This window comes from Tenrec ecaudatus, chromosome 1, assembly GCF_050624435.1.
Source record: "Tenrec ecaudatus isolate mTenEca1 chromosome 1, mTenEca1.hap1, whole genome shotgun sequence".
Classification (NCBI taxonomy): Eukaryota; Metazoa; Chordata; class Mammalia; order Afrosoricida; family Tenrecidae; genus Tenrec; species Tenrec ecaudatus.
In genome coordinates, this window is record NC_134530.1 from 88,820,408 (window position 1) to 88,834,340 (window position 13,933).

General features: G+C 42.5%; 1 protein-coding gene across 3 annotated transcripts in view; it reads left to right on the forward strand.

Moving 5' to 3' along the window:
- PATJ (PATJ crumbs cell polarity complex component) overlaps positions 1–13,933 on the forward strand; it is a 398,931-nt gene that overhangs the window by 140,711 nt on the left and 244,287 nt on the right. For all 3 annotated transcript variants that reach the window (XM_075557001.1, XM_075557016.1, XM_075557007.1), the window contains exon 22: positions 5,152–5,326. In XM_075557001.1, the coding sequence (XP_075413116.1) occupies positions 5,152–5,326 (175 nt within the window). The remainder of the gene's footprint in view (positions 1–5,151; positions 5,327–13,933) is intronic.

The window sequence follows — 13,933 nt, forward strand, 5'->3', positions numbered from 1 at the left end:
CTTAGGGGCAGCTGTATCTGGTCCTGCAGGGGTGCCATGAGTTGGAATCAACTTGATGGCCTTGAACTTCCTTGTGTCTTCTGGCAGTCACCTCACCATTGCCACAGCTCTCCGTCACTTGTTTCCTGGCTCCTGGGCCCTATGGTGTACTTGCCGAACAACTCCGTACAACACAGTGGTGTTTAAGCAGTGTGGGCAGTAAAGCAGGTCTATCTGAACATGGACAGGGTCAGTGTAGAAAGCAATAGGGGGTTCTTCATTAGGGTTTGGCGAGTCTCTGTGGATTGAACTCCTGCTTTGGGGTCAAAGGGCAGAGCCTTTGACCATCCCACCTTTTCCTTGAAAGGTAGTAAAAGTCTGTTGAGTATTTTTACCAAACTGGTTTCTTGTATGTAGTTTTGTGTCAGTCGGACGGTCTTCCTTCATTTCGTTCTCTTCCTGTCCCCTTCAGTCCAAGCTGACAATGTTTCTGCTGATGAGAGATCTAACGAAAGCCCGTGGGTCACTCGTGTGTACCACGAGATAAGAGGGTCCTGACCAGATTTCTGTATAGGTCCACCTTTATCTCTGGCTTCTGTGGAGCTCTTTGAGGGAGTTTATGAGCCACATGTTTTATTTCTCCAAAGAATCCTTTGTGTGGTTGAAAACCCTAAACTTTAGATCCTTTCAAAGCTTAATAAAGGTTATATACCTTTGTTTTTTCATAAGAGCATAAAGTTCAACAAATGTGGGGGCATTTTTGGCTTCTGTGTATGTGTGTGTAACTGACTTGTTTTCCAGTAGTCCCTGATTTACTATGTGTTTGTATTATAATAAACCACACTCAAACTAGCTTTTAGTTTGCGTGTCCGTGTTTTGTGTACCTTATTATTACATGTACGAGTTTACAGTGTGTAATTTGTGAGTGTTACCATTCCCAGATGGTCTCTCGAAGATCTTTGTATGTTTCTAACCCCCGAAGACAAGAGATGGGGTTTCTAAAGCTGCTGATAATGTAAACTATTAATAATGAAAACTGGAATGAGGGGGCTTATTTGACTTCTGTCGGAATCAACTTAGAATGGAGTCATGTAAAAAAACCTGGTCATAAGTCAGAGACCACCTATATTCCCCAAATAACCAGTTTTAGCCTCTCTTTTGCTTCCTCCACTTAAAAAAATGATTTCCTCTTGTATTATATGAAAAACTGTCTGAATCTACCAAGCTGTGCTTTCAATACTGTACTTGTACATCACCTTAGCTAGATATCCAAGTTCACCACTTCCTAGCTCTGCTTTGCAGACCCTGTGGGAGACCATTGGACTCAGCCTCTAGCCCTGTATGGCAGGTGTTCAATACTGTACCCCTCCTTTCTGAGCCCTCACCGATACTGTCTTCTCCTTTGGACACCTTGTTTCCCAGAGCGGCTGAGACCAGAGGCAGCGGGCCAGGAGCTGCAAAATTAGAGACTTCATCCAGGCTTATGGGCTATCATACGCAACTTTTAAATTGCCAGAGGGGTACTGAATTTTGTTTTTCTCCCCAAAATGGGGTGGTAGGCTAAATCAGTTTAGGAACCCATGACCTAAACCAGCGTTTCTCAGCCTGTGGGTCAAAACCCCTTTAGGGGCCAAACGACCCTATCATAGGGGTCGCCCAATTCATAACAGTAGCAAAATGACAGTGATGAAGTAGCAACGAAAATAATTTTATGGCCCTTATTACAAAGATGGCGCCAAAAGTGAAGAAGGACGCTCCAGCCCCTCCCAAAACGGAAGCCAAATCAAAGGCTTTAAAAGCCCAGAAGGCTGTGCTGAAAGGCATCCACAGCCACAAAAAAGGAGCCGCACATCACCCACCTTCCCGCGGCCCAAGACCCTGAGACTTTAATACAGCAGCCCCCAAACCCTCGGAAGAGCGCCCCCAGGAGAACTGCGCTGGACCATTATGCCATCATCAAGTTCCCCTTGACCACAGTCTGCCGTGAAGAAGATCGACAATAACAACACACTGTGGATGTCATTGTGGACGTCAAAGCCAACAAACACCAGATCCAACAGGCTGTGAAGAAGCTCTGTGACATTGACGTAGCCAAGGTCAACACCTTGATCAGGCCTGACGGGGAGAAGAAGGCATGTGTTCGACTGGCTCCTGACTAAGACGCTTTCGATGTGCCAACAAAATTGGCTTATGCTAAATATAAACATGTTCAATATAAAAAAAAAGAGAAAAGAAAATAATTTTAAGTTTAGGGGTCACCATAACATGAAGAACTGTATTAAAGGGTCATGGCACTAGGACGGTTGAGAACCATTGCTCTAGACAATCTTGACTTTTTCTCCCAGGCTCCTCAAGCCTTACCCATTACCCAATTTCAGTGCCACTGTTACATTTTTATATATTTATCATAGCAGCTGTCCATCATGCCAACTTTCTATGGCTTTTGCAACAAAGTACTACAAACTTGGTGACTTAAATGGTACAGATTTACTCTTAGATAGTTCAGGAGATTGAGGACCTAACTCGGTTTTACTGGCCTAAAATTGAGGGTCATGTTCCCTTGGGAAACTAAAAGAAATTTATTTCCTTGCCTTTTCCTCTTTCTACCGCTGTATTCCTTGCATTTCTTGGCTCATGGTTCCTTTATCCACCTTGTAAGTTGGCAGTGTAGCATCTTCAGTTCTCTCTGCTTGGCCCTTACATCCCCTTGTCCTCTTTCCATTGCTTCTCTGTTCTAAGTATGTGTAAGTCCAACCACACTCACTGCCAGCGAGTTGATGCTAACTCATAGCAACCCTACAGGATAAGGTAGAACGGCCTCTGATTTCTGAGACTGTAACTGTGTGCATTATTAGAAAGCCCCATCGTTCTCCTGGGAAGCGGCTGGTGGTTTTTGAACTGTTGACCTTGTGGATCAAAGCCCAGTACATAACTATCACACATACCGCCAGGGCTCCTATAATATGTATAAGCCACTCAGATGATCTCATTATTTTACTCAGTCACATCTACAAAGTCTCTGTCACCAGATAAGGTAGCATTTTTAGGTCCAAAGTAATTAAATCATAGACATTTTAAAGAGCTATTGTTCTCATGATCACAATTATAAGAGACCTAATATTATAGTTGTAACAGACCCAATATTATAACTGATGCAGGGTTCCTCAAACTATGGCCCGCTGGGCACATGTGGCCCGCCAGAGGACATTTATCTGGCCCACTGGGTGTTTTTGCCCCGTTTGTGTTTTTACTTTAAAATAAGATGTGTGCAGTGTGCATAGGAATTTGTTCATAGTTGTGTGTTTTTTTAAAACTGTAGTCCAGCCCTCCAACAGGTCTGAGGGACAGTGAACTGGCCCCCTGTTTAAAAAGTTTGAGGACCCCTGGGCTAGAACAAAGTCAATACATTACAAAGTAGTGAATAATAAATTATAAAGTAGGCTTCACCTCTGAGAGGCAGCTATAAAAATCTTGTCCAGTTCTGTGTTTTACACTTGAGGATCTAGAAGTCTGTGTTCACGCTGCCTCCATCAGTATGTGCAACTTCTTACCTACATTATCATAAAAAATGTCTGCCTCATGATAGCTGTCACTGTGCGTCTTGGAGTTGACTTTAGGACGGTGAGGGTGCAGGGTTTTGGGAGCTTTGTGCCATTTGTTTAAAAGCTTTGTGCCATTTGTTTAACATGCCATTTGCATGTTAGATTTTATTATATGAGCAGTAAATGCTCATTAGAACATTTTAAAAATACACGAAGTATATGAGAACCCTGATCCCCTTCTCCCTTCTGCACCCCTCCACTGCTCCCTAGACCACAGCACAGAGTTGCGGCAGACATAATGCTCATTCTGAATGAGCTCATTCCTCTAATACCAAAACAAATACAGCTCACTGTCATCAAGTTGCTTCCAACTCATAGTGACCCTCGAAGACAGTAGAACTGTCCCTGTGGATTACTGACAGTCTCATTCTTTACAGGAGTAGAAAGCCTCATCTTTCTCCCATGGAGCAATTGGTGGTTTTGAACGGCTGACCTTGCATTTAGTAGCGCAAAGCGTAACCTACTATGTCGCCCGTTACTACTATGTCATAGTGACAATAATAAATGCATTTTAAAAATAAATAAGGTAGTATGGAAAAGTCTAAGTCTTTGAGAGAACATTGTAAGGTGTAAGATAGGGTGACAGGTAAGTTGAATGTAGAAGGGATGGGAGTGGACTTTGCTAGGTTAGAATAAAAGGACTTTTTGATGAAGCATTTTTGGGTGACAAAGCAACCAAAAAGAAAGCAGGGAAATGTGAAGTTTTCTAATTTTTTTTAAGTATCAGAAAATGATCTATCATTGTGAAAATAGAAGAGTCATCTAGTTTTCAAAACATATAAGGAGAAAATAATAGCATCCATATTTTCTCCAATTAAAGTGACCATTCTCTTAGATATAGCAACTGGACAAGAATATAACCAATAGATTTTAAAAGTGATTGATAATCTTGGCATTGTTTTATTACCCGTGCTGTGAACCTTCCAGAGTAGGAATCAAAATTAATAAAACTACAGCACAAGTTTTGCTGTAAATATACATGGATATTTAAATAAATAATGACAATCTGTACTTCTTATTTGCTAGGTAATTGACAAGTTACTTAACCTGAGTTTCTTTATCAATAAAATATGGCTGGTAGTATCATTTCATTCTAACTGAGTGGTTTCTATCAAGATTAAATGGAGTATCTGAAAAATAATTCTGTAATTTAAAAGTAAAAACTTTTTTTTAATGTTGGTGTTTTTAATTATTTGTGGTTATTTGCCTGGGATTATTCTTATTTTTAACCTCAATTGATAAAAGTAGATGAGAATTTATCAAAAGATTAGGAGTCCTCTGTTAAGTTTGTCTTTTCCCCATGAAAACATTGATACTGCCCACAATGCCATCTTTTCAGTGGGGGCCTATTTCAAATTGGCCCCTCTTCTACTAGCGTTCCTGTCAGTCCACCCTGCTGTATTTCTCACCATTTCACTTATCATCTAACAGTAAATGTTTGCCTGTTTAATATCATCCACAACCCACCTGGCACTGCCTGCCCATAGGTGGGGCGCTTGACTATCTGTTGAATGAATGACGCTTAAATTATTGCTTCCTGTAGTCACTGTCATCTGGGTTTGTTCTCCAGACGGGATGATCCCAGATGCTATTCAAGGGCCCGGCTTGCTGCTTGACCTTCCTGCTGTTGCTCAGAGAAGGGATCCGGAAGAATTGCCTTTGTGCCAACTCCCCAGGCCCCGAGTGCTTTCAAAGGCCCCAGCACACCCAGGAATGCTGCCTGCGAGATACACCGCAAGTGCATGGTATGGCATGGCCCCTTTGTTTTCCTGCGGTTCAGTGTTTCCTTTTCCTTCCAGGGCAAAGAGAAAGGCTGCATGACTGTTCTGGGACACTTTGGCGGTGGGGGATACAGGAGAACGTTTTTAAACCTCTGTACTAGACCATTACTGTGCTTCTTTCACATGCCCCGGATTATAGTAGTTGAACAATTTTATATGCGCAAAATGGATTATAAAAAGTATTTTCTTAGAAAATAGGGTTATGAAGTGCTTATTTTAACAAACAAGGTTAGCAGCATTTGGAGGTAAAAACACTGGCAGAGATTGGAGAGTTAGACTCTATTAAATGATTCAATGGAGAGAGATGATTAGATGTGAAGAGAATCTCCGATGAGAAGCTGGGTGACGGAGGGAGTAGTTGAACATTATTTGTGTCTCTGGCTTGGCAAACTAGATGCATCACTGAGCCTATCAGGTGTTCAACATCACATAGTACATTTCATGAATAGAAGATCATGATTGCTGTGTGGGCATATTAAGGGCTGCAATGGCTGTAGGAGAGCAGAATGAAGTAGAGTCCAGCGCTCTGTGGGTTGAAGGCAACCTGGAGGGGTATTTTGACATGGACAAATGTATTTATAATATACACAGTAGACATATATATATAAATAGATAAACACATACATCTGTACATACACACACACACACACACACGAAATGAGATGATGAAAAATAGTCCCTGGAGGTGATAGAGTGGTAGAGGGAGTATACTTAGCCACTGAGCAGTTCCGAGGAGGAAGCTCATCTGAGGGTTCAAGGCAGAAAGAAAGGGTACAGATGGCACTCCCCCTGCCCCCTTTTCTTTTCTTAGTAGCTTAGGGTCTGGAATTCTTGTTCAGTGACCTTCATATCCACCTACCACTTCGTTTGCTTGAAAGGTCATTTGCTAGTTAAGGGGAGGTTAGATGAAGAGGTGAGGTGTGGGGATAGAGATTGGCTTTAAAATACCAGTAGATTAATGGTCTATTGGCAGGAGAGCATTTAGGAAAACATTGTTGTAGTTAGGTGCTGTGGAGTCAGCCCAGACCCATAGTGATCCTGTGTACAACAGAACCAAACGTGGCCCAATCCTTCACCATCCTCATAATTATTATGTTTGGAACCCTTGTCGTGGTCACTGTCTGTCCATCTTGTCAAAGGTATTACTCGTGTGTCTGCGTGTGGGGGGGCAAGGTGGGGAGGTGGGCAGAGGGGGCAGACTTTCTACCAAGTATAATGCCCTTTTCCAGAGACTGGTCCCTTCTGGTAACATGACCAAAGATCATGAGCCAAGTTCTCTCCCTCCTCACTTCCAAGGAGCATTCTGGCAAGAAGTAGAAAAATCCTGACCCCCTTTTCTCCAATTATCCCTCCAGGAGATGAAAGAATGAGCAACACCTACTTGAATGTGATGTTCTTGGTAGAAAACCAAAAGCTCTTGAAAAGGAAGTTGAGAGCCCTTTTGAGAAGAGATTAAGATAGGGAGTAGTTTGTTACAATGTAAGGCGATCCCGTGGAGTGTGATGGGTGGTTTGGTGGAGCGGGCCTTTAAGCACTTCAGCAGGATAAACCAGTGTGTGGTAGCTTCGTGCTCTAGGAGACAGGGGGTAGAGAAAGAGCTTGATAGCATTGCAGGGCATCACAGGGATGAGAGATAGAAGGTGGAATTCATTGGCCCTAAAGTTTTCGTAAGACTGTCAGCCCGAGATTGACTTTGTCTTGATATATGAAGTGTCTAAAAGGTAGTACAATTTAGTTCAAGAAACTGTCATCATTGCCCGTAGTTTTAAGTAGAAACTTCATAAAACATTGTACTTTGTGTTTCCGGCTAGCTCATCTTGGAGTGGCAAAGAAAGACTGATAGGTCCTGCTCCGTGGAGGAATCTGGTGTCTAATTCACTGAGTGGACCTGGGCCACTTTGCAGGAGGGCAGTGCCCACAGCCCTGGTGTCCTGGTGTGAGGAACACGTGCTTGCAGATAATCCCCGGACTGCCCCAGGCAGCCCCCCAGGACTGCACAGTGTTAAGCAAGCAGTGGACTTGTTTCCTTAGGAGACATGCCTGGAAACAGGAGCACTGGGTACAATAAACCCTTTCTCTAGTCAAATGACTGTCCTAATGAGCCGCCTCCCTTAAAACTAAACCAAACCAAAACCCAAGAAACTCTTGTGTGTGGTATTGACAGTCGAAGCTGGACATAGAGGTGCGTCTCTAAAGCTAGGGAACTAGACTGCAGAATGGGGGAGTCTAGACAACTTTCCTGCCCACTTCTGCGACTCTGTGCAGAAGTGGACGTAGATTATCAGTTGTATTTTACTCAGTCCTCCAGCTTCAGGGAGGAGAGGTGGGCTTACTCCCACCCCCTGCTTATTGTCCCACAGCGAGTGCTTTGTCAAGTCGCTTTCTTGTAAAGACATCGACATTTAGAAGCTTCAACCCTTCCTTGGTCTTAGCAGCCCACCCTTGTATCCGAATGTTGTTCTCTTGGGATGCTGTGTGAGACTCGGTGCATTTATAGCTCAGTGAGTTGAAGAGATTTCCTAGACATAAGGACACCAGCCCCTTTCAGCCTTTCTGGACAAGCCCCATGGGAAATAGGTTAATAGGTGAGTAGTCAGCAGTCTTCTTGAGTAAAGGACTGGAAATATAGTTTGTTTAGCTCATCAAATAGGGCATCCTACAGTGTTCAGTTATAGTTCGCTTCTCCTTTTAGTTACTCTCTGGACAGCACTCAGCAGAGGATGTATGCATGTACGTGTGGGCCAGGGTAGTATTGATTGGCTGTGAGGTTTGATGTCCAAACAATTACCCCTTATCTTTGGAGACAGGAGCAGTGGTACAAGGTGAGTGCACTGTGAAGGTGAGTGCAGTTTGTGATACCCTTGGGAGAATCCAGGTGCTCTTGTGCCCCGTGCACTTCTGGTACCCTTCATAAAGCCACATGGGTTATTTTCTTTAAAGCTCACCTGTCTGCAGGCCCGCTCTTCCCTCATCTCTAGTCGTCATCCCCCGATGCCCACGGGATCTGGATGCATGCGCATAGTCTTTAACTTACAGGAGATTTACCTTGTAGAGAAAGTGAATACTCTTCAAATCTTCGTTACTTATCGTTAGATGGTCGTAAACAAAGGGGTCCTGCAGGTTAAATATGAGTGCATGTGAACTACTTAGCACAAGGCCAAGCACGTAGATATTCAATTAAAGGTTGATAGTGGAGGGGTGGCAATGGTGACAACAGGTGTATCAATTGTCGAGTTTATCAAAACATTCAAGGAGGTTGCAGGTTGTGGTTGGTTTTGTTTTTAATACAATAAAGTTGGGTTAAATCACACAAATGAAACGAAGTACCAGGACTCTAAAGCCCAAGAGGTGGGTAATTGGAGAAAGAAAAACAAAATTTATATTGACGCTATAATAGATATAAATGAAGAGAAAGGTGTTCAGGATTGGATATTTGTTAGGAACACTAGGAGATGAAAAAGGAGAGACAGTGACACCGTTGGGGGAAGATTTAGGGTGACAATCCGAAACCGAGGTCAGGAGACACAGTGCACTCCATGGCGTCTCTACTTCACTGCGTGGCTCTGCTGCCGCTGGACTTCACCGAGCTCGGTCTCTCTCGTGTTTAAGCGGGGTTGATACTAACTTGCCACGTTCGTCACAAGGATTCAGTGAGTTCCCATTACATTTTACACTCAGAATGGATACCTCAATGGTTTAGCTTTGATGACAAAACAAAAAAGAACAACAAGCAAATGCACTGCCGTCTGGTTGATGTCGACTCATAGCGACCCTGCAGGGCAGAGCAGAACTGCCCAGGCGCGTTTCCACGTCTGTGACTGTTTATGGGAGTAGAAAGCCCGTCCTTCTACTTTACCGTTGATGTAAACAGACAAAACCGGGACCTTCGGAAGAGCTGTGGATGAGACGGAGAAAATTCCGAGGTGCGTTTGAGAGAGAGCTCCTTTGGAGTGTTCCCATTTGAAGGAGGCAGGTGAGATTTCCAGGGAGGTTTTGACGTGAAGTCCGGGGGACACTTGACATCTTTCCAATGCTGTTTCAGCTGCAGTTCCTGCCGCAGGGAAAGCAAATGTGGAAGACACGGGTAGACGTCCAAGGAGCTGCCCGTGATGCTTTTGAAATAGAATTAGATCCGCAGTTACTGACTCAGGCTCTCAGAAAGCCAAGAGGAAAGGAATCGTATCTTTTACATCATGTGGAAAGATAAAAGGTCGTGGGGAATTCAGGCCACAATTTGAACATTTATGTGCAAATGCCGGGACCATAAATCTGAGCACTTGTCAAACCAGTGCTGGCAGGTGGGTCAGGAATTTGAAAACTCAATCACTACCTCCAGGCTCAGGCCCTTTCTCCCGCTACCTCTAGAATTTTGTATTTTCCTGAGTCCTGCCCTTTGTGACACATGAACTGGTCACCTGGCTCCTGGAAAGAAATTCCATTTGAACAGTCAGTTGTTAATCATGTCCTTTTCGTTTTCAAAGTTGACCCTGAAGGAGCACTTCACCTTTTATGTCTTGAATTTTTGTTTCTTAACAAAACTCTGTTACACAAGTGGCAGACCTCTACTTTACTAAGGCATAATTTATAGATAATAAAATGAGCAAGCTTTAAGGTACAGTCTGCTTGGCTTTGTTAAATGTGTACCCAAGACCCCAATCAAATTATAAAACATTGTCATCACCCCAGAAACATCATCCCTGCCCCTTTGTCGTGTGTTACTCCAGGTGTCATTGATCTGATGTCTAGTGGCGTCAGTTGGTTTTCCTGTTCTTGAACTCATATCAATGGGATTTTACCGGCTGCTCTTTCGTGCCTGGCTTCTTTCACTCAGCAAAGTGTCTGTGTCATTCTAAACGTTCACGTAAGGTGATGTCTAATTGTGTTCCTGTAATTATGCCAGGTAGTCCTTTACTACAAAATCATACTCTTCAATAAATGGTGCTGGGTAGACCGGATTTTTATTTGTCGAAGACTGAAACAGGACCTATCTCTCACACAATGTACAAAAAGAAGCCAGGATGTATCAGAGTTGCAAATACAAAACTTAGAACTATGAAGATCATTAATGAAAAATCATGGACAAACGTAGGGACCCTACTACACATATTGAAAAGCACTAGCAATTGAAGACAACATAGATGACAGGCACCTCCAAGAACTGGACACTTGTTTGCACTTAAAAAAAATTAGCAAAGACTAAAAAGCGAACCCACAGACTAGGAGGGAAAAGAAACAGGCAATGACACAGCAGAGAAGGAACTATATTTACATCTATCAGAGAGGCTAACATCTCAATAAGAAAAAGTAAACCCAGGTCATTTCAAAATGGTCAGTGGACATGAACAGACCACTCACCAAAGAAGGCATTCAGAAATGCTCGTGGCCATTAGCCATTTCAAAAGATGCAAATCAAAACAGCAGTGTGACGGGAACTCGCCCCAGCATGGATGGCACAGTTTAGAACAACAGAAGACAACAAATGCCGGAGAGAACATGGAGACCGGAACCCTAAAACGCTGCAAGTGCCGTGGACAGCGAGCTGGTGCTTCCTGAAATCACTGGGAATAGACATGCCATGAGACAGCAGTTCTTCTACTTGATGCGCATCCTAAAGAAAGAAGATCCTTGTTATGACAAAATAATAATTTGTAAATTATCAAGGGTGAATGAGGGAGGGGGGAGCGGGAAAGGAGGGGAAAAATGAGCCGATGCCAGGGGTTTGGGTGGAGAGCGGATGTTTCGAGAATGATGAGGGCAATGCATGCACAAATGTGCTTTACACAATTGATGTATGTGTGGCTTGTGATAAGAGTTGTATGAGCCCCTAATAAAATGATTTAAAAACGAAGAAAGAAGGAAGAGCCTGGATAGCTAGATGCACACTCATGTTCACCACAACACCGTTCACCCTAATCCCCCAGTGATGGGAACATGGGCGGATACGTAAATGGTGTTACTTTAATACGACACCAACATGAGGGAAATGGGCACAAATTATGGTAACAGTATAAGACATTGGGGAGTTAGGTGACCATTTAAGTGTACTCTTGATCTCTGTAAACCTTCACCTAATTCACAATAAAAAGGGGTTTGTTTATTTGTTTAAGGCATAGGACGGCTGTAAAGTTGTACCGTTGGAGGTGAGAGGCTGGAATGTGTGTTTCTAATCCATGTGATGTGACTATATTAGTTCTTATAGGGAACTTATCACCTATAATTGTATTTCCAAAAGTAATCATGCTCTCTGGATAAGCTATCACCAGTTTTGTATATTTGAGAATGAAACCATCTGAATAGAATCGGGATATGTTACCTCGCTGAAAATGATAATATGCCATGACAAAGTGAGTGAGTTTCTACATAGAGAAGAATTATCCTTTGGTTACACACCAAGGCTGTGGCTGCTGGGAATCAAGCCACGAGGCTGTTTTTCCGGTGACCTCTGAAGGGGTGCGAGCCGCCAGCTGTCAGTTACAATGACGGCCACTTTGCCAGTTGGACTCCCCTTGCCATATTGTCAATCGCGCGTGCTTGTTTTTCTTTACAGTGGATGAAAGAGCCAGCAGGCTAGGAAGATTTAAGCTTACAAAATATGAAAACGAAAGAGTCCCGTACTAATGTCCATGTGGTTTATTCTTTGCTCATTCTTTATTTTTGTTTTTAATAAGCATTTAATTCCATTTTTTTTCAATTTAAGGACTTAATTTTTATATGTAATAAAAAATGTGCAAAGGTCTTTTAAAAAGACATAAGCTTTGTTTCTTCCATGCTTGTCAGTGGAAATGGAGGGGAGGAAAGCTTCAGTGGCGGCTGCATTTTTAATGCTCCATCACATTCCAGTCATTCCTCATGTGAAAGGGAACTTTAGATGCAGGAGCGGGGCAAGAAGATAGTCCTTGAGGTAATGCCCCTGTTCCAGGCAGCAAGGTAGAATCTTAATGCTCTACACCCTGAATAGCACACAGATTAAATCATTCTAAAATAGGAAGTGTTAAGATTGATTCTGTTAAATTAAAAATACAACTAGTATCTGACTCATGATAGGTTTCCATCCTGACAACTCTGTCGCAGGCAGTTCTGATTGAATGGAGCACTGCTTTTTATGTTTAAATATATATTATTGCACGTGAGCAGTGTTGTTACAGGTCTGTGGTGTTTGGAAACATTACACTTAAAAACTTCATATTTTTATATGTACGCCATTACTAATAATCAGATAACCAGAAAGAAAAACACACCCAAAAAGCCAGATAGTTGTGAGTGTGGGTCATTGTAGCTCAACTACATGTTGCTGCTATTCATTAATTGTAAAGATCCATGATTTGTAGGAAAATATTAATTTAACTTCAAGTCCAAGAAATTGTAAAGGAAATGAATATTGGTTAAGCCTCATTTAAATGCCAAGTCATATGCCCTTTCATTCTCTTTAGCAGTGCGTAGGTTCAGATTGTTCTGTGATTACGGCTGTTCAGTGGATATGTGTGTATGCACATGTGCTAAGAATGATGCACTAACAGGCTGGCTACTTCAACTGGTGGGATTTTGGGTGTGTCATTGAAGGATTGCAGTCAGCTCCTTCCATATAGAAAGTCCACTTCCTGTAACCAAGTGGAGGCTTACTTGTTCCCCATGCAAAATGCCTTCAGGACAGAAGTCTGGGCATAGCATGGTGCTGCTGTCATCAGGGTCCCTGATACCTTCTGCTCTGCTCTTGCTACTTAACACGTGGATTTAGACCGTAAGGTTTATTTATATATGATTTTACCAGTTAGGCAGTGGCACAGAGCCCAAGGGCCATGGCACCGTAATCTACCTCCGTTCAATGTATGTTCCTGTACCTGTCTGCCATTCAGGGATATTTCTTTCCATATTATAGTCCAGAGCTGTGGTATTCAGTTACCTTAGCCCAAAGATACTCCAGAATATGTATTCTTAAAAAAAAAAAAGGAACTAAAAAGGCATTGTAATTAAGAAGAGGAGAAAGGACAATAGATAAATAACCAACAACTGCCTGCCAGATTGTTTTTTCATGAATATTGTGGTGCTCTTAGTAAAAAAATAAAAAAAATTATACCAGTTAAAATATGAAACCACCTTGGCTATGATTTTGTTCTGGTTCTTTGATGTCTGATTCCTGATCCATCGACACCTCATGGTCACACAGGCTGGTGTGCTTCTTCCATGTGGGCTTTGTTGCTTCTCAGCTAGATGGCCATTTGTTTATCTTCAAGCCTTTAAGACCCCAGATGCTATATCTTTTGATAGCCGGGCACCATCAGCTTTCTTCACCACATTTGCTTATTCACCTGCTTTGTCTTCAGCGGTTGTGTCGAGAATGTGAGCATCACAGAAGGCCAGATTATTAGAACAAAGTGTTCTTGTGTTAAGAATGTACTTGAGTTGAGGCCCAATGTATATCTGCAACCTTAATTCTTAACATATAGATAGTAGTGCATACATCTATTCTCCTTTCATTTTATATATATATTTACATATGTACATGCCTATATTTAGGCCTCTATAAAGGTCCTTTGCCTTCTGGTTCTTTCCTCTATTTCCTTTACTTTCTTC